This window comes from Protomyctophum bolini (assembly GCF_963924005.1).
Source record: "Protomyctophum bolini genome assembly, chromosome: 6".
Taxonomy (NCBI): domain Eukaryota; kingdom Metazoa; phylum Chordata; class Actinopteri; order Myctophiformes; family Myctophidae; genus Protomyctophum; species Protomyctophum bolini.
In genome coordinates, this window is record NC_137867.1 from 48236429 (window position 1) to 48257233 (window position 20805).

Sequence of the window (20805 nt, forward strand, 5' to 3'; positions counted from 1 at the left end):
CTACAAGCTCATAGCGCGCCACTCGGTGGCGCGCTATGAGCTTGTAGATCTGCTATTTTTCAATAGCTAAAGCATAACATGATGCCAACACCAAAATGGGTTCCCGGTCAGAATGGGTTAAACAAGGCGCGTTTGCACTTCCGTATTTTGGGCACCAAAAAAAACCCCAGTGGAGCATACCCATGACATCATTCTACAGGCCACAGGTTTCTGCGTTACACCCCCTTTTTTCCCCCGTGGCTAGTAGGTTTATTTAGAATGCTTTCCATAAAACTACATAAAAAAGACCTAAAAAAGACTAAGAATTGCTCTGTGTTTTTAATTGTATTGCCATGTCGTCCTCTCCCTGTGGCCACGGCAGGACACCCTGGAGTACAAGAAGAAACAGCGCCCCCTAAAGTGTTTTTAATTGTATCGCCATGTCGTCCTCTCCCTGTGGCGACTGCAGGACACCCTGGAGTACAAGAAGAAACAGCGCCCCCTAAAGTGTTTTTAATTGTATTGCCATGTCGTCCTCTCTCTCTGTGGCCACGGCAGGACACCCTGGAGTACAAGAAGAAACAGCGCCCCCTAAAGATCCGCATGCTGGACGGCACGGTGAAGACCGTCATGGTGGACGACTCCAAGATCGTCAGCGACATGCTGATGACCATCTGCGCCAGGATAGGTACGTACGTCTGCGTCTGACCGTCCGCGTCTGCAGAGAGGATAGGTAGGTCCACTCACTGACCGTCTGTGTCTGCAGAGAGGATACCTGGTTAGCGTCCTCCCTGACACTGGGAGGTCGGACGGGCTCCTGTCCCGTTCCCCGGCCGGGTCTGACCTGAGATCAGATTCATACGACGTTTCCACTGGACACACAATTGGTCTGATGAACCCATTCTGACCTGAGATCAGATTCTAAAAATGTCAGTCGTTCTTCGATTTTTCAAAAAAATAGCAGACCTACAAGCTCGTAGCGCACCACTCGGTGGCGCGCTATGAGCTTGTAGATCTGCTATTTTTCAATAGCTAAAGCGTAACATAATGCTAAGACCTAAAACGGGTTCCCGTTCAGAATGGGTTAAAACAATGCCTCCCTGCTTTGATTGGAGATAACTAAGTACCTGCAACTTTTAATCTGATTTTAGTTTTTTGTGTTTTTGTTTTCTTGGCCAGGCATCACAAACTACGACGAGTACTCTCTGGTGCGAGACACGGGCGAGGAGAAGAAGGAGGAGACCATGGGGACCCTGAAGAGGGACAAGACGCTCCTACGAGACGACAAGAAGATGGAGAAACTCAAACAGAAGCTACACACAGACGACGAGTGTACGACGAGCTCCGTTTCTCCTCCTCCTCCTCCTCCTCCTCTGAAGTTGATTTACTGTTTCTCCTCCTCTGTAGCACAGGCAAAATTCTCATTTCCACCTCTGAATAACAGAGTAAGGCCCAAACCACAGCAATGCAACTCATGGTTGTTAATAAATAATATTTTGTTTCAGTGAACTGGTTGGACCATGGCAGGACGTTGAGAGAACAGGGCGTGGAGGAAACGGAGATGCTTCTACTCAGGAGAAAGTTCTTCTACTCGGACCAGAACGTTGATTCCAGAGACCCCGTCCAACTCAACCTGCTCTACGTTCAGGTACATCTCAACCGTCGTCCTCGTACTCGATACGACGTCAAAGTAGTTACAATTCCGACGTCGGATATCGATATATCGGCCAACATGTCTCATCGGTGTGTCTGTATCTGTCTGTGAAGAGAGGAGAGTCCGCACACAGGTTTGCTCCAAGGTGTTTGCGTTTTATTCAAAACACCATAAATATGACACAACGTTTGGGCCGTGAACGAACGGCCTTCATCAGGTGATAATCGGCAGTATGTGTGACGACTCCCTTTTATCCCAGTCGTCACATCACGTGACTGATGACGACTGCATGGGCAGGTGATTCACTAACACCAATAAGTGACAATCAATATAACAATAAATATGAACATGAATGACTAAGACGCGGACAGGGCAGCTGTCTCGTGTCTTCTCCGTGTTTAATGACCAAACATTTTTGTTTGTTTTGGGCTGTGTTCTGCCCCCCCCTCCCCCCCCCCCCCCCCATCAAACAAAAATGTTTGGTCAAACCATTTGACTTCCATTGGAAATGCATTGGGGCGGCCATTAAACACAGACAAGACACAAGACACGGACAAGACAGCTGTCTCAATAGAGCGTCGCAGTCCCGTCCCCTCGAGAGACCCGGGAAATAAATCGCCGTTCATTTTCCTCATAGGCATTTCTTAAAGTATTTATTTAAAGACGGTTACGCCGCGGACAAAGCCAACTCTGATCGTGACAAATCATGACAATGAACACAATATCTTGGGCCGATCAAATCATTAGAAAGAATAAAATAAAGGCAGGAGACAAAACACTATTTGTTTTGTTTTTCTTCTTAGTTATAAATTATTTGATCGGCCCAAAACATTGTGTTCATTGTCATGATTTGTCACGACCCGAGTTGGCTTTGTCCGCGGCGTAACCGTCTTTAAATAAATACTTTAAGAAATGCCAAGGCGCCTGATGGAGGGGAAAGGAACTGGTTGGAATAACGTGTTCCTTCCACGCGCTACGTCCAACCAGGGAAACTCCCCCCTGTCAGGTGTAAAGGAGCAACTTGGACACTCAGGCATGAAGGAAGCATGAGTTCAAGTCCGTTGCTCTCCCCTTGTCCCCCATATATGGGGACTAGGTTGGTGGAGGGTGTGTAGAGCCCAGGATCACATTAGATGATTGACACGGGGGTGAAAAATGGGTTACAAAATCGTGGGATAAAAAAATATATAAAAAAAAAAAAAAGCCTATGGGAAAAATGCAATGGGTTTCATTCCACTTGTCGTTCTGAAAGGTGGAAGGACTGCGACGCTCTATAGTGTGAATGAGGTCGGTCTGTCTGTCTGTCTGTCTCTCTCTCATCGGTACATCCCTAATTCTCTCTCTGTGTGTGTGTGTGTGTGTGTGTGTGTGTGTGCGCGCGCTGTGTACAGGCCCGTGATGACATTCTGAACGGGTCTCACCCGGTCTCCTTCGACAAGGCGTGTGACTTCGCTGGATACCAGTGTCAGATCCAGTTCGGGGACCACGATGAGAACAAACACAAGCCGGGCTTCCTAGAGTGAGTACCTCGTTCCTCGTCCTTATTGGGACCTTTTAGATTTCCTTGAAAAGTAACTATGGTTTCCAACCTGTCGGTGTTATTAAAATGCCAACATGTTGGCCACATTTCTTTTGATTTATCCCATTTTGGGGCGGGAACCCCTTTTGGTGTTGGCATTATGTTATGATTTAGCTATTGAAAAATAGCAGATCTACGATCTTGTAGGTCTGCTATTTTTTGAAAAATCAAATAACGACTGACATAGAAACATAGCTTTTTCAGAAAACTGTCGAAGAAAGTTTTAGAATCTGATCTCAGGTCAAAATGGGTTATATACTTTATTTTTTTCTTAATAATTTTTTCTTTATTCTTTAGATTTCTTTCTTCACATGTCAATAATGTAATTGTATTTGCCTTCATCACCTTTGCAGTTTGAAAGAGTTCCTTCCCAAAGAATACATCAAACACAAAGGAGAGAAGAGAATCTTCCAGGTAAGAACTGTCCATTATGGCAATATTATATGTGATCAAATCTGACTGAGGGACTGCCATTGGATTTAATTTTTTTAATTTTCGTTTTTTTTTTCATGTCATATGAAAGCAGGGAATAATCATGGCTTCAAATTGACATATTGGTTGTTCAGTTTGACCCTCCAGTTTTGGAGATATGGCTTATAGAGTAATGTCTTGCAGAGAAAACAGAGCTGAAAAAATGAAAATGTAATGTTAAAAAGTCCACAGAAGTCAACCTTTCAAGCCTGACACTTATTTCACACATGCTCTAGTATGTAAGAGTATGCCTGCTGCATGTGCTATTAACTCATTTTTAAAAAAAAAACGTTTTTCTCCTCTGGTGAAAAGCTGGAATTTGCGCGATGGCAGGCTCTCAGTCAAATCTGGTCACCTAGGTGCCCAAACCGCTAGGCTGGCCCGGGCCATTCTGTGAGAGATTTGAGGAAATATTTTCTGTGTATGTGTGTATCGTACATTAATCGTGTTGTTTCTCTCTCTCTCTCTCTCTCTCTCTCTCTCTCTCTCTCTCTCTCTCTCTGTCTCTCGTCCCTCTCTCGTCCCTGTGTAGGCGCACAATATCTACCGTAACTTGACGGAGATCGAGGCCAAAGTGGCGTACGTCAAACTGGCTCGCTCTCTCAAAACATACGGAGTGTCCTTCTTCCTCGTCAAGGTAACGCCCCCGGTCGTTTAGACGGCACGTTTTAAATTAGTTCTTGTCAGTCCTTTGGTGTGAAATTGGTCATTTAGTTTTAGTCATATTTTAGTTTTAGTCTAGTATTAGTTGACTAAATATCAGGAGATTTCAGTTGACTAAATCCGCAGTTGATTTTGTCGACGAAATAAATCACAATCACTTATTGTAGATCTGCTATTTTCAGAGTGCAACACCCGAGCGCAACCGAGGATAAAATGTCTTGTCTTTCAGTTTTCTCCGTTATTCCTCCATGTGTTTAGTTTAGTTCTTGTTTTACCCTATTTTAGCTTCTCTGTATTGGATTTAGATTTTAATTCGGTACCATGTGGGTGTGTTTGGCCCAAATTGACGCACATTTTCTGTAGATCAATTTAAAACGGAAATAGCCGATCTCTGCAATTTCCCCAAGTTTTCAAGAGCGCTGACAGACTGTGCTTACCAGACAGTGGCCTTGTGGTTAGAGTGTGTCCCCCCCCCCCCCCCCCCCCCCTAAATGTCATAAGATTTTAGTCGACTAAATCTACAGTTGATTTAAGCCCACCACACAACGGCGGACACAGCCCACACACCGGCTCCGTCCGCCGCGTCGCGCCGCCGATAGAACACGGTTCTATTTTCCAGGCGGCACCGCGCGGCAACGCGGCACGCCGCAGACGGTGTGTGCTGGGCTTGAGTCGTCTAAAATGTATTTTGGTGGGTCTTGATGCCGTAGTAATGAGTGTTTTTACACATGCTGAAAATAGCAATAGCTATTTTCAGCATGCAACCAAGTGTAAAATGACTTATACTGGATCTGTTGTCCACTAGTAGTCCCCTTCCTAACATTTTAGTCTATTTTTTATTTGTCGACGAAATTGTCAGTATATTTAGTCTTAGTTTTAGTCATCGTAGCTTAGTTTTCATTTAGTTTCCATTTGTTTTTGTCAGTGAAAATAGGTAGTCGACGAACATTTTTCGTCTTAGTTTTAGTCGACGAAAACAACACTGATGCGGAGAACATTTCACTTGGGCAACGTGTGTGACAAATCGTAGGACCTTTAACTGACGTGGTTCTGCGTCTCCCTCCCTCTCTCCCTCCCTCTCTCTCCCTCCCTCTCTCCCTCCCTCCCTCTCTCTCCCTCCCTCTCTCCCTCCCTCCCTCTCTCTCCCTCCCTCTCTCTCCCTCCCTCCCTCTCCCTCTCTCGCCCTCCCTCTCCAGGAGAAGATGAAGGGGAAGAACAAGCTGGTGCCGCGCCTGCTGGGCATCACCAAGGAGAGCGTGATGAGGGTGGAGGAGAAGACCAAGGAGGTGGTGCAGGAGTGGAACCTCACCAACATCAAACGCTGGGCCGCCTCTCCCAAGAGCTTCACCCTGGTGGGTTATTATTACTACCCTTTAACCTTTAACCCTGGTGGCTCCCGCTTATTACTACCCTTGTTTCTATGTCAGTGGTGCTCAAACTATTATAATAATATATAATAGTTTGAGCACCACTGACATAGAAACAGACATTTATATATGCATGAGGAGAAGAGACTGGAGCTGCACGGACATTTAGAGCCTTTTATTAAGGTGCTGAGTATACAAAACGACTAACGTTTCGACCTTGCGGTCTTCATCAGAGTCATGGGTGGTAGCATTTGGGCATGTCTTATATACAGGATGGGCTGTCAATGAGCCAATGACAGGACACCATATGACATGTAATAACCCGTTACTACCAGCAGTCTATTTCTTTTACTGTTCAGCAGCGTTTTTTCCATAGCCACCCTCTTACATTATCTAAAGTAAAACAGTGATTTAACCATAAAAAAGCCATCGAAAATTAAAAAACTATATTTAGGAACAACAGTGCGCATACATAAATGTACCTCTGTTTTTTTTTTTTTTCTATTTATTTGGCCACAAGGCCCTTATTTATGTATGTGCACTGTTGTTCCTAATATTGTTTTTGTGGAAACGTTAGTCGTTTTGTATACTCAGCACCTTAATAAAAGGCTCTAAATGTCCGTGCTGCTCCAGTCTCTTCTCCTTATGCAACTTTGATGTCCCTGCACCTGTGAAGCACCGGATCAGCTGTTTTAGGCTTGAGGCGCGTTGGTAGACTCCCTTTATACTTAGACATTTATATATATAATAATATATAATAGTTTGAGCACCACTGACATAGAAAGACATTTATATATATTATAATATTATTATTATATATATAAATGTCTGTTTCTATGTCAGTGGTGCTCAAACTATTTGTACTCTCTCCCCATGCCTTTGAAAATAATTGAAAACCACCGCTCTAGTGGCATTCCTAATGCGTTGCTGCCCTCTAGTGGTTGAAATGGCAAATGGTGCATTCATATAGCATCTTCTATCCAAATGGCTTTACATACATAACGGTAAATTGTGCATTTACATTCACACATTCATGCACACATCCACACATCCATGGCAGTCTGTGGAAGGAATTCACATAGATTGGTTTGGGGATTGATTGATTTATTGAATACTCTTATTAACCGTTTGCAGAAAGAATTGTACATTTCAGTACAAGGTCTGCCACGACGATTTAAAACCCCAAGAAAGCAATTTACAATTACAATTTAGGCATTTAGCAGACGCTCTTAATCCAGAGCGACTTACATTAAGCAAGAACAAAAGCATGGGAATACATCACATAAAGACATTTATCATGAAACATGCGTAGCTAAGAAAGTAACAGTGGAATATCTATAATGAAACTATACATATAAGCTATACATCTATACTACTATGCTACACATATGTACTATGACGTGCTATGACTACTAGAATTGCTATCTAAGGGGGTGGGGTAGCCCCCAGGGCTGCTGGCTCCATTGTGCTTCCTCGCTTCATGGTCAATTCACCGGGAAAAGCCTGTTTCCGCCCGGTCTCGAACCGGGGACCTTTCGCGTGTCAGGCGAACGTGATAACCACTACACTACGGAAACAACGAAGATCCCTTCTGCACATTCATGAAGTCATAGCGCACCGGAGTCTGACGTCAACGTCTGTAGAGGGCGCTATAAGTCCACGGGTTCATGCACTATTTGCACTGTAATAATCCCCATAGGGGGGATTTTAGATCGCCTCATATAAGAACTGTGTTTGAAAAATAAACATGTCATCCCGGCCGTTTCACTCATATTATGGATATGAAGAATCGGGGTGCATACTTAGTTTAGACTAGTCATTGGTTAGACATGGGTTAAGGTTAGGTTTAGGTGTGCTGCCCCGTGGGAGGTTAGGTTTAGACTAGTCATTGGTTAGACATGGGTTAAGGTTATAGGTTTAGGTGTGCTGCCCCGTGGGAGGTTAGGTTTAGACTAGTCATTGGTTAGACATGGGTTAAGGTTAGGTTTAGGTGTGCTGCCCCGTGGGAGGTTATAGGTTGAGGGTTTGAGATAGGTTGTAGTTAGTTGTAGGACTAATGACTGGTCTAACCAATGACTAGTCTAAACCAAAAACTGTCTAAACTAAGTAGGCCTACTGCACCCGAAGAATCAACTGACGCTAATGTTACTGCTACTGAATTAGTTACATTTTTGATAAAACATTTTTTTTATACTAACTGTAGATTGCACGCACGCACGCACGGTCACACACACACACACACACACACACACACACACACACACACACACACACACACACACACACACACACACACGTCTCATGTTGTAATAAAATATGTGGATGTGTGTGTGTGTGTGTGTTCGTCAGGACTTCGGGGACTATCAGGATGGCTATTACTCCGTCCAGACCACTGAGGGGGAGCAGATCGCCCAGCTGATAGCAGGATACATCGACATTATTCTGAAAAAGGTAACACAGGGCAGTGGTGATTCTGACAGACAATTGTGGGTTTAGTTGTAGTGGCGTTTTTAGTCATCTGAGATGTTTTTAGTGTTATAGTCTAGTTTTAGTCATCTGAGATGTTTTTAGTGTTATAGTCTAGTTTTAGTCATCTGAGATGTTTTTAGTGTTATAGTCTAGTTTTAGTCATCTGAGATGTTTTTAGTGTTATAGTCTAGTTTTAGTCATCTGAGATGTTTTTAGTGTTATAGTCTAGTTTTAGTCATCTGAGATGTTTTTAGTGTTATAGTCTAGTTTTAGTCATCAGAGATGTTTTTAGTGTTATAGTCTAGTTTAAGTCATCTGAGATGTTTTTAGTGTTATAGTCTAGTTTTAGTCATCTGAGATGTTTTTAGTGTTATAGTCTAGTTTTAGTCATCTGAGGTGTTTTTAGTGTTAGTCTAGTTTTAGTCATCTGAGATGTTTTTAGTGTTATAGTCTAGTTTTAGTCATCCGAGGTGTTTTTAGTGTTATAGTCTAGTTTTAGTCATCTGAGGTGTTTTTAGTGTTATAGTCTAGTTTTAGTCATCTGAGATGTTTTTAGTGTTATAGTCTAGTTTTAGTCATCCGAGGTGTTTTTAGTGTTATAGTCGAGTTTTAGTCATCTGAGGTGTTTTTAGTGTTATAGTCGAGTTTTAGTCATCTGAGATGTTTTTAGTGTTATAGTCTAGTTTTAGTCATCTGAGGTGTTTTTAGTGTTAGTCTAGTTTTAGTCATCTGAGGTGTTTTTAGTGTTATAGTCTAGTTTTAGTCATCTGAGATGTTTTTAGTGTTATAGTCTAGTTTTAGTCATCTGAGGTGTTTTTAGTGTTATAGTCTAGTTTTAGTCATCTGAGGTGTTTTTAGTGTTATAGTCTAGTTTTAGTCATCTGAGGTGTTTTTAGTGTTATAGTCTAGTTTTAGTCATCTGAGGTGTTTTTTGTGTTATAGTCTAGTTTTAGTCATCTGAGATGTTTTTAGTGTTATAGTCTAGTTTTAGTCATCTGAGATGTTTTTAGTGTTATAGTCTAGTTTTAGTCATCTGAGGTGTTTTTAGTGTTAGTCTAGTTTTAGTCGACTAAAAGGAAAGTGATGTGTGACATGTGAAACCTTGTTCTCTGTTCCCAGAAAAAGAGTAAGGACCACTTTGGGCTGGAGGGAGACGAGGAGTCCACCATGCTGGAAGACTCCGTGTCCCCCAAAAAGTAACGTCTGCTTCTGTTCATGTTTATGTTTTTGTCAGAGTCTCTTGAAACGTTTTCATTTCGTTTTAGTCACATTTTAGTCACCTGGAATGTTTTGGTGTTTTAAGTTAGAATGTTTCAGCTCACGACGCGTTGTGAGCTTGTAGATCGGCTATTTTCAGCAAGCGTAACATCAGCCATTATGACGGCAGAGAGTATCCTATCCAACGCTTCCTTCCAAACATCATCCTAAATGTGTGTCCCTAACTCTCCCTCACATTGATTCTCTAATGAGGCACGTGGTTCCAGGTCAAATTAGTTTAATAAAGAGTAGACTGACCCAATTACCCCTTTTAGAGTGTGTATTGAGCTTTAGAATGGAAAGAATTGTTATTTTGATCAATGTTTGGTCTGTTGTCTCTCCTAATGGTACCAACATAAATACAGCATGGAACTGTGGACACAATCTTATCCAACAGCAACGAGATATTCTTTAGTTTTGGGTCAGAGAGGCTACAGGTCATCGCACGGTGGTCCGTGGCTCAAATGCCAAATAAATAATGGACCTTAATATGAAAAATGTTGAAAACCACTGTTCTAGCGGCCCACAGGGCAGATCATTTGTAAGTCTTTATGTTGGATGGCAAATCTCAAGGCAAGTTTCAAGTCTCCGCAAACTAGACTTTTGACAGTGTAGCTGAGTGTACCAAAAATAAATGCCTCCCTGTCGATCCATAATTTGAGATCTGAGAATATATTCTACAAAATGTCTTCTAAATCCTGACATATTTTCTGAAAAACCTGTTTCCATGTCTGTGGTGCTCCAAACTATTTCATGTCAAGGACCGACAGTTAAAAAATACTGGTTAAAGTGGTTGATTTCATCGTCTAAAACTAAACGAAAAATGTTCGTCGATTACCTTTGTTTCACTGACAAAAAACTAAATGTAAACTAAATGAAAACTAAGCGATGGTGACTAAAACTAAGACTAAATATAATCGACAATTAAATAAAAATAACTAGACTAAAATGTTAGGAATGGACTAGTGGACAAGAGATCCAGTATAAGTCATTTTACACTTGGTTGCTTGCTGAGAATAGCCGATCTACAAGCTTCTGCGACGCGTTGTGAGCTTGTAGATCGGCTATTTTCAGCAAGCGTGAAATCAGCCATGACGACGGCATCATAAATACATTTTAGCCGACTAAAAAAATCTCCTGACATTTAGTAAATGTGACTAAAGCTAAATGAAAACTATTCAAACGACGATGAGTGAAAACTAAAATATAACTCTTTAGCTGCCTAGAACGACCCTGACCTTTCCCCCCCCCCCCCCCCCCCCCCCCCCCCCCCTCAGGTCCACGGTGATGCAGCAGCAGTTCAACAAGGTGGGGCGCGTGGAGACGGGCTCCGTGGCCCTCCCCGCCATCATGCGCTCGGGGGCCGGGGGCCCCGAGAGCTTCCAGATGGGCTCCATGCCTCAGGCCAAGCAGCACATCACCAGTGGACAGATGCACCGGGGCCACATGCCCCCACTGGTACGTACATACCGGTACTTTATTAATGCACCAGGGACACATGCGTACATACCAGGGACACATGCGTACATACCAGGGACACATGCCTCCATGTTTGGATATGTACTAGCCTATGTTCATGCCTATATATTTATTATATCGGCTCAGATGGTGTAGATTGTGTATATGGTGTATTTTGCCCTGCTACTAAAAAGTAGGACAGGTGATTTGTTGTATTTATGCATATGGGTACTTTAAGGTGTATTATATGGATGTTGTATTTGCTGGTGTTTAAGTGTTGTGTTGTGGTATTTAAGTGTATTTTTTTTAATTTCTGCCACTTGTAAAAGAGACGCAGACTCTCAATGTGTTTTTACTGGTTAAATAAAGGTTAAAAAAAAGTGGTCCCTTGCTGGAACTAGGTACCAGTGAGCCTTCAATGTATCAATTTATCCACCAGAGGGCACTGAAAACAAGGATTTATCCCATGAACCATAGATGTGATTGATTTATTGACTTTATTAGCAGTTTGCCTATTGTACAGCGGGACGGTTTACAATAACTGTTAAAAGGATAACACAAAAAGCCCTAGGCTAGGGGCTAGGGGCTAGGGGCCATTGTTTTCCTGAACGTGTAGACTTGATTGCAGACTACATAGTTCACAGCGTGTCATAAACACAATGCACTGACATTAAGCAATAAGCCACGAGAGGTCTCGGGTTACCGGGTATTTTACACTGGCTGGGGGGTGTAGGCAGACCCGACTCGCAGCGGAGGGTCTTCTACCCTCGGCAAGTAGCACCAGCGATTGAAGGAGTGGGTTATCGGTGGAATTTACACCGGTCACGTGACGGTAACCAGCCAATCAGAATTAAGTATCGGGACTACCGTTTTAGAAGCACTGTTTTGAGCTTATAGATCGGCTATAGATTTTTTGCTATATTTGAATTGAAAATCCAGAATATTGTGTTTGCTTTTGCTTTGTTGAATTGTACTGTACTGTACTGTACTGTACTGTACTGTACTGTACTGTACTGTACTGTACTGTACTGTACTGTACTGTACTGTAACGCTGTGAACCGTCCACAGACGTCGGCCCAGCAGGCCTTAACCGGGACCATCAACAGCAGCATGCAGGCGGTGCAGGCAGCCTGGGCCAACCTGGATGAGCTGGACACCCTGCCCCCCCTGGGGACAGACGCAGTAAGACACTATACTATTATATATACACCCTGCCCCCCCTGGGGACAGACGCAGTAAGATATTATACTATTATATACACCCTGCCGCCCCTGGGGACAGACGCAGTAAGATACTAAAAACTCATATTCAATAGAACAGGGCGTGGGAGAGGAGCACCCCTTTAACCTGTCCTCTCTCTCTGTATTCCAGGCGTCTCAAGCGTGGCGCAAGAACAAGATGGACGAGTCGAAGCACGAGATCCATTCCCAGGTGGACGCCATCACCGCGGGCACGGCGTCCATGGTCAACCTCACTGCAGGTAACGGTCCATGTGGTCAACCTCACTGCAGGTAACGGTCCATATGGTCAACCTCACTGCAGGTAACGGTCCATGTGGTCAACCTCACTGCAGGTAACGTCCATATGGTCAACCTCACTGCAGGTAACGTCCATATGGTCAACCTCACTGCAGGTAACGGTCCATATGGTCAACCTCACTGCAGGTAACGTCCATATGGTCAACCTCACTGCAGGTAACGGTCCATATTGTCAACCTCACTGCAGGTAACGGTCCATATGGTCAACCTCACTGCAGGTAACGGTCCATATGGTCAACCTCACTGCAGGTAACGGTCCATATGGTCAACCTCACTGCAGGTAACCAGGAAAAATAAACGCTTTTTCTTCTGTGGCCTGAATAATCGGCCCTGCTGAGGTCTACACCAAATCAAAAGGCCCACACAGCCGTCAGTCTCTTTTTTTTTTTTTTGCCCTTTTTCAACTTGACACACTTTGGGCCATATTAAACATCCAAAAACAGTTAATAAAACTCCACACTCTTATGCCATGCTCGCGTTTGATCGTTTAACTGTACTTACTGTACGTACGCTTCCCGGATATATACGGGCCCCGGCGACAAGAGGATAACAGCCACCATGTTGGAACGGTCGAGAACCAAAAGCGACGAAAATCATGATAATCCGTGCTCCATATAGACTCCCACACTGGCCGCAACCTTTATCTCGGAATCGACCCCCAGATTGGGTGACGTTAGACAAAGTATGAAGTTAGTTAACGTTCCGGTTAGCATGTTTTCGTCTCGCATGCCTAGCTAGGGACCCGATCGCGCTGCGGAGAGCTTTGCACTCTTACTTCCTGATTTTAAAATGGCCGGTCAGGACCCACCGCGAAATTATGTCATTTTGTAGTTTTTGCCTGGACATGGTCTACTATAAGGTGCCCGAAAACATGCCGGCAACGAAAAAGCGTTGAACGTCTGCTTTGACTTTGTCTCAATGTCGCTCTTATTCAGATCGATTTACATCACATCTATCTATAAATGTACCAGATCTCCAAAGTGTGTGTACAGTACGTCTAGTAATGCACCTAACTCCAGAACCGTCGCCAACACCCACTTCATATCCACAGACTGGTTGTCAGAGGGTTTCATATCCACAGACTGGTTGTCAGAGGGTTTCATATCCACAGACTGGTTGTCAGAGGGTTTCATATCCACAGACTGGTTGTCAGAGGGTTTCATATCCACAGACTGGTTGTCAGAGGGTTTCATATCCACAGACTGGTTGTCAGAGGGTTTCATATCCACAGACTGGTTGTCCGAGGGTTTCATATCCACAGACTGGTTGTCAGAGGGTTTCATATCCACAGACTGGTTGTCAGAGGGTTTCATATCCACAGACTGGTTGTCAGAGGGTTTCATATCCACAGACTGATTGTCGGAGGGTTCCAACAACTTGGGATGCCCCGAAAACGAGGCAAAAAGGCTGGCACAGTATCGTGGTGTCTCTGCTATGATTGGCAGCCGTCATATACGGCGGAGACGCTGCGACTTATAGATATACTGTAAGCAGAGTGACATGCCTGTTGAAAACATGAAAACACACTATTTGTTTCCTTGTATGCATCTCCTTTGTGTGGACATAAATAATGTGTGTGTGTGTGTGTGTGTGTGTGTGTGTGTGACTGTGTGTGTGACTGTGTGTGTGTGTGTGTGTGTGTGTGTGTGTGTGTGTGACTGTGTGTGTGACTGTGTGTGTGTGACTGTGTGACTGTGTGACTGTGTGTGTGTGTGTGTGTGTAACTGTGTGTGTGTGTGTGTGACTGTGTGTGTGTGTGTGTTGTGTGTGTGTGTAACTGTGTGTGTGTGTGTGACTGTGTGCGTGTGTGTGTGTGTGTGTGTGTGTGTGTGTGTGTGTGTGTGTGTGTGTGTGTGTGTGTGTGTGTGTGTGTGTAACTGTGTGTGTGTGTGTGACTGTGTGCGTGTGTGTGACTGTGTGTGTGTGTGTGTGTGTGTGTGTGTGTGTGTGTGTGTGTGTGTGTGTGTGTGTGTGTGTGTGTGTGTGTGTGTGTGTGTGTGTGTGTCTCTCTCTCCCCTCCAGGCGACCCGGCAGAGACGGACTACACGGCGGTGGGCTGCGCCGTCACCACCATCTCCTCCAACCTGACGGAGATGTCGAAGGGCGTGAAGCTGCTGGCGGCGCTCATGGAGGACGAGGGCGCCAACGGGCAGCAGCTGCTGGGCGCCGCCAAGAACCTGGCGGGCGCCGTGTCGGACATGCTGAAGACCGCCCAGCCCGCCAACACCGAGGTTAGAACCTTTACAGTCTGGGCGTTTATCGGACGCTCTTAACCCATTCTGACCTGAGATCAGATTCATACCAGGTTTCCACTGGACACACACTGGTCTGATGAACCCACTCTGACCTGAGATCAGATTCTAAACATGTCAGTCGTTCCTTAGATTTTTCAAAAATAGCAGACCTACAAGCTCGTAGCGCGCCACTCGGTGGCGCGCTACGAGCTTGTAGGTCTGCTATTTTTCAATAGCTAAAGCATAACATGATGCTAACGCCGAAATGTGTTCCCGGTCAGAATGGGTTAATCCAGATTCCAGAGCGATGAACAATAAGCAAGAACAATAAGGATGGCGATACATCACATACATACACAATAGTTATCATGAGACATGCGTGAGCTATGAACGTAACAGTGGAATATATCTATATAATGAAACTATACATATACGATACTATACATATATATTATAAAGTGTTATGACTACATTAAATGCAATTCTAGTGCTGTCTACAAGTCTACAAGTCTGTATAAAATACTATCTAAGTCTATGTAAAGTGCCATCTAAGGGGGTAGGGGTAAGTGCTACGGGCCATGGTGGAGTCTGAAAAGCTGGGATTGACAACCAACCCTATCTCACAGAAATACAGTGAAATGGCACGGAATTAAGTCCCTCCCCCATGCAACCTGTCCTCGTCCAATAGGCACAGAGTAGACAGACGGGTCAAGCTGTCCTTCTCATCCAATGAGATGCAGGTTAAAATGACGGGGATTTCTCCATATAAATAACGGATCATTTCAGATGATCTGTGTGGGTTTCATGTTTGACAGTATAAGCATATTTCTAACGTGTGCATTTATTATTTTTCTCTCTTCCAGCCTCGTCAGCACCTCCTGCAGGCTGCGGGCAACGTGGGCCAGGCCAGTGGGGAGCTGCTCTCGCACATCGGAGAGACAGACACGGATCCACACTTCCAGGTGAGTCCGCCCGACAATTAGCCCCACGAGTCAGAACAGAACCCAATGGTACTGAAGTTTCTGACATTTCTGAGACCCAGATACCGTTACCATGGGGTCCTATTCCACCTCTACCCTGCCACCGGGTACGCCAACATATACAATAAACATAAATACCGTCGGTTACGTCATTTCTGCGCCGTTTGAGGGCTTCTGTTCGTTTGAGGGCTTCTGTTCCTCTGAGGGCTTCTGTTCGTTTGAGGGCTTCTGTTCGTTTGAGGGCTTCTGTTCGTTTGAGGGCTTCTGTTCCTCTGAGGGCTTCTGTTCCTCTGAGGGCTTCTGTTCCTCTGAGGGCTTCTGTTCCTCTGAGGGCTTCTGTTCGTTTGAGGGCTTCTGTTCGTTTGAGGGCTTCTGTTCCTCTGAGGGCTTCTGTTCGTTTGAGGGCTTCTGTTCGTTTGAGGGCTTCTGTTTGTTTGAGGGCTTCTGTTCGTTTGAGGGCTTCTGTTCCTCTGAGGGCTTCTGTTCCTCTGAGGGCTTCTGTTCCTCTGAGGGCTTCTGAATGTGTGAACTCTAGTTTACAACGCATACCGCTGCGAATTCTCCTGTGCCGCTTGGAAGCCGTTAAGTATTTTTAATCTGTGTTTGACCGATTTGGTCGTTTTGATTCTTCTCTTCCTTCCTTATTTATTGACATCTCAATGGAACGAGAACGATGTAAGAACAGGTTTTTTTCAGAAAACTTCGAGAATGAAATAATTTAGAAGACATTTTGTAGAATCGTCCTCAGGTCTAAAAAGGGTTAAGATGATCTCAGTCCACTAAGATAATCAACAAGCATAACGAAAGTGCTAGATAAAAAAAAAAGGTGCTGTAAACTAACATTAAAAGTCCATAGACTCTGTTTTAAAGTGCCCCAGACAAACAATAGATCATCCTTTTAGTCTCCGTGGAGTCTTCGCCGGTCGTCAAATTATTGACTGAGGAATGAGACAAAAACTAAAGAAAATATCCATGAATTCAAGTCACATGGGGTGAAATAGTCATTTTGACTATATTCATATAATATATGTAAACTTTGAGTTGTGCTTTATAAATAAAGTGGATAGGATTGGAAATTTGCTATACTCTTGTGTGAGCGCCGGTATTCAGATGGTCCTACTATATCTAACTACTGTAAAAAATATATATATATATCAAAATATTTAGGAAGCACCTCTTGAGAAGGGCCCAGATTGGGTTCTGAGCTCATGAAACCTATGCTAACTAATCCAGAAATGTGTTACAAGGCACGGTGCGGCTCTCTGGCAGTTGAAAAGATAGTGTTCTCTCAGTAACAGTAAGGCCTTTTGAAGTAGTGTTCTATCACGGGTGCAGTACTTAGTTTAGACAGTTTTTGGTTTAGACTAGTCATTGGTTAGACCAGTCATTAGTCCTATACAACTACAACCTATGTCAAACCCTCACCCTAAACCTATAACCTCCCACGGGGCAGCACACCTAAACCTAACCTTAACCCATGTCTAACCAATGACTAGTCTAAACTAAGGGCACCCAGTAACAGTAAGGCCCCTGCCTAGTGAAGTAGTGTTCTCTCAGTAACAGTAAGGCCTGTTGAAGTAGTGTTCTCTCAGTAACAGTAAGGCCTTTTGAAGTAGTGTTCTCTCGGTAACAGTAAGGCCTTTTGAAGTAGTGTTCTCTCGGTAACAGTAAGGCCTTTTGAAGTAGTGTTCTCTCAGTAACAGTAAGGCCTTTTGAAGTAGTGTTCTCTCAGTAACAGTAAGGCCTTTTGAAGTAGTGTTCTCTCAGTAACAGTAAGGCCTTTTGAAGTAGTGTTCTCTCAGTAACAGTAAGGCCTTTTGAAGTAGTGTTCTCTCGGTAACAGTAAGGCCTTTTGAAGTAGTGTTCTCTCAGTAACAGTAAGGCCTTTTGAAGTAGTGTTCTCTCAGTAACAGTAAGGCCCCTGCCTAGTGAAGTAGAGTTCTCTCAGTAACAGTAAGGCCCCGGCCTCTTGAAGTCCTCCCAGACCCGCATGCGGTGGGCGGGGCTCAGCTCTCCGGGCGGTATGACGGCGCGCACCACCCTGGAGTACGCGCAGCGGCTGTACGGCGCGGCGGCCCCAGGGAACAGCGTGCGGCGTCTGGGCGGGTCGGTGAGCGGGACACCCAGGCGCTCCAGGACCAGGCCCAGGTACACGTCCTCCATGTAGACGGCCTGGACGGTCCTGGAGGCCTCCACCAGCCTCCCGGGGAGGTCCAGCGACAGGACGTAGGCCCCTCCCAGGGCGTACGGCGGGTAGTGCGCCCCGGGGTACACGTCGCGGGGCAGGTACCACTTGGAGGCGGGGTCTCGGGCCACGGGGCCCCGGCGCGCCACCAGCCCCGTCATGTAGCCGCTCCTCTCGGGGGTGGCGGCGCCCCCCGGTGGCGGCCGGGTGGACGACAGCATGTCCACCAGGTTCCGCACGTTGAGGAACACGTCCGTGTCCACCTTCACGGCGTAGGAGGCGTGGCCGCGGCAGCGCGAGTCCAGCCACTCCATCATCAGCATGGTCTTGATGGTCAGGTTGCCGTAGGAGTCCAGGAAGTCGGCCTGCAGCAGGTCGCCGTGCTCGGCGCTCTCCTCCAGGACGCGCCGCTGGACCCGGTCGGCGTCGTCGTCCGGTTCTCCTCCCGCCGCGGCGGTCGTGGTCGTCGGCAGACCGAGGAGGAAGAACAGGCTCAGCGTTTTGCCCGCCACGGTCCCGCCGGTCCCGCCGCCGCCGCGCGCCTCGCCGCCCCACGTCCGGCGGATGACGTCGCGGTCGGCCCGGTTCCGCGGGTTCACCGGCACCACCAGCACCACGAAGGGCTTCCGCTGGCGGCACGCGGCCGGCTGGTCCAGGACGAAGCGGTAGTCGCGCGGGTACTCCACGAAGTAGCGGCGGTGCCCCGGCGTCGCCGACACGTTCCCCGCGAACCTCGTCACGTTCTTCTCCTCGGCCCCCGTGGGTTCCCGCGGGCTGCGGCCGCGCAGCAGGCTGCCAACGTACAGCAGCCAGCCGTTGGCCTTGGCGTACAGCGTGAACGTGACGTAGGAGACGGCCACGACTTCCACCACCAGGAAGAGGAGAAAGGCCGACAGGGCCACGCTCTCGTAGATCTGTGTCAACCTCATGTTCTCTCGGGCTGTTCGGACCGGTCTGTGAGGACGTCGGACCGGGTCGCAGACGGAGCCACACATGTATGAATATACTGGGTGGAGCCGGTACGGGACTTTATGGGCCGAGCAGAACTCTGCTATGACGTCATAGCAGAACTCTGCTATGACGTCACAGCAGAACTCTGCTATGACGTCACAGCAGAACTCTGCTATGACGTCACAGCACCCACACAATGCCCATTTACACAGAACTCTGCTATGACGTCACAGCACCCACACAATGCCCATTTACAGAACTCTGCTATGACGTCACAGCACCCACACAATGCCCATTTACAGAACTCTGCTATGACGTCACACCACCCACACAATGCCCATTTACAGAACTCTGCTATGACGTCACAGCACCCACACAATGCCCATTTACAGAACTCTGCTATGACGTCACAGCACCCACACAATGCCCATTTACACAGGCTCTGGACCCACCAACCTGACACACATTCCTCTTAACCCATTCTGAACGGGAACCCCTTTTGGTGTCAGCATTATGTTATACTTTAGCTATTGAAAAATAGCAGATCTACAAGCTCATAGGTCTGCTATTTTAGAAAAATCGAAGAACGACCGACATAGAAACATAGCTTTATCAGAAAACTGTCGGCATATATAAGACATTTTTAGAATCTGATCTCAGATCAGAATGGGTTAAATCAGTGACTGCGGTGATTTGGTGTCCGGTTGGCTCAAGTCGGTGGAGCATCCGTCTTTCGACCACAAAGTCCTGGGTTCGATTCCGGGCACCGTCCACTCGTGGCGTATTAGTGGGTGCGGCAAGATACGGTGCTCCACCGCTGCAATCTCCCACTACTTAACTTAGAGATTGCTCAACCTTATTGAGCCCCTCCTATATAGTTAGTTACTTTATTGACACAAATGTATAAAACATTGGGTCCAAACAATAATAAAAAACCCATGAATCAAAAACTTAAAAAAGGTACAATACATTAAAATATACAATACACAATACAGAAACCCTTTACAACAGGAGCTTTCTATTGCTCCACAATAATAATATACAGGTTTAATGTTAGTTTTTAGTTTATGTTTGTTTGACGCCATTGACAATGAAGAGAAATTAATGTTTGTTTTGTCCCTAACACAAACATTAAATCTCATTAACAATAAAGATAATGTAATGTTTCTTTTATTTTACCCGCGTCGTCCTCACGCCGCCATCGTACATCAACGTTTAACCCATTCTGACCGGGCACCCATTTTGGTGTTAGCATCATGTTATGCTTTAGCTATTGAAAAATAGCAGATCTACAAGCTCATAGGTCTGCTATTTTAGAAAAATCGAAGAACGACCGACATAGAAACATAGCTTTATCAGAAAACTGTCGGCATATATAAGACATTTTTAGAATCTGATCTCAGATCAGAATGGGTTAAATCAGTGACTGCGGTGATTTGGTGTCCGGTTGGCTCAAGTCGGTGGAGCATCCGTCTTTCGACCACAAAGTCCTGGGTTCGATTCCGGGCACCGTCCACTCGTGGCGTATTAGTGGGTGCGGCAAGATACGGTGCTCCACCGCTGCAATCTCCCACTACTTAACTTAGAGATTGCTCAACCTTATTGAGCCCCTCCTATATAGTTAGTTACTTTATTGACACAAATGTATAAAACATTGGGTCCAAACAATAATAAAAAACCCATGAATCAAAAACTTAAAAAAGGTACAATACATTAAAATATACAATACACAATACAGAAACCCTTTACAACAGGAGCTTTCTATTGCTCCACAATAATAATATACAGGTTTAATGTTAGTTTTTAGTTTATGTTTGTTTGACGCCATTGACAATGAAGAGAAATTAATGTTTGTTTTGTCCCTAACACAAACATTAAATCTCATTAACAATAAAGATAATGTAATGTTTCTTTTATTTTACCCGCGTCGTCCTCACGCCGCCATCGTACATCAACGTTTAACCCATTCTGACCGGGCACCCATTTTGGTGTTAGCATCATGTTATGCTTTAGCTATTGA

General features: G+C 45.3%; 2 protein-coding genes across 2 annotated transcripts in view; one reads left to right on the forward strand and one right to left on the reverse strand.

Annotated features, from left to right (window-relative positions):
* Window positions 1-20805, forward strand: part of tln1 (talin 1) — a 133910-nt gene that overhangs the window by 41856 nt on the left and 71249 nt on the right. Inside the window, exons 5-18 of the mRNA XM_080765859.1 lie at window positions 538-667; window positions 1159-1311; window positions 1485-1627; window positions 3025-3152; window positions 3566-3626; window positions 4216-4320; window positions 5543-5698; window positions 8063-8164; window positions 9302-9378; window positions 10717-10897; window positions 11966-12079; window positions 12269-12377; window positions 14458-14666; window positions 15533-15631. Coding sequence (XP_080621985.1) covers window positions 538-667; window positions 1159-1311; window positions 1485-1627; window positions 3025-3152; window positions 3566-3626; window positions 4216-4320; window positions 5543-5698; window positions 8063-8164; window positions 9302-9378; window positions 10717-10897; window positions 11966-12079; window positions 12269-12377; window positions 14458-14666; window positions 15533-15631 — 1767 coding nt within the window. The remainder of the gene's footprint in view (window positions 1-537; window positions 668-1158; window positions 1312-1484; window positions 1628-3024; window positions 3153-3565; window positions 3627-4215; window positions 4321-5542; window positions 5699-8062; window positions 8165-9301; window positions 9379-10716; window positions 10898-11965; window positions 12080-12268; window positions 12378-14457; window positions 14667-15532; window positions 15632-20805) is intronic.
* Window positions 17594-18829, reverse strand: LOC308317787 (beta-1,3-galactosyltransferase 5-like; the record flags this gene model as incomplete). Its single annotated transcript, XM_080767064.1, has 1 exon — window positions 17594-18829. The coding sequence occupies one exon, from the start codon at window positions 18827-18829 to the stop codon at window positions 17594-17596; it is 1236 nt and encodes a 411-aa protein (XP_080623190.1).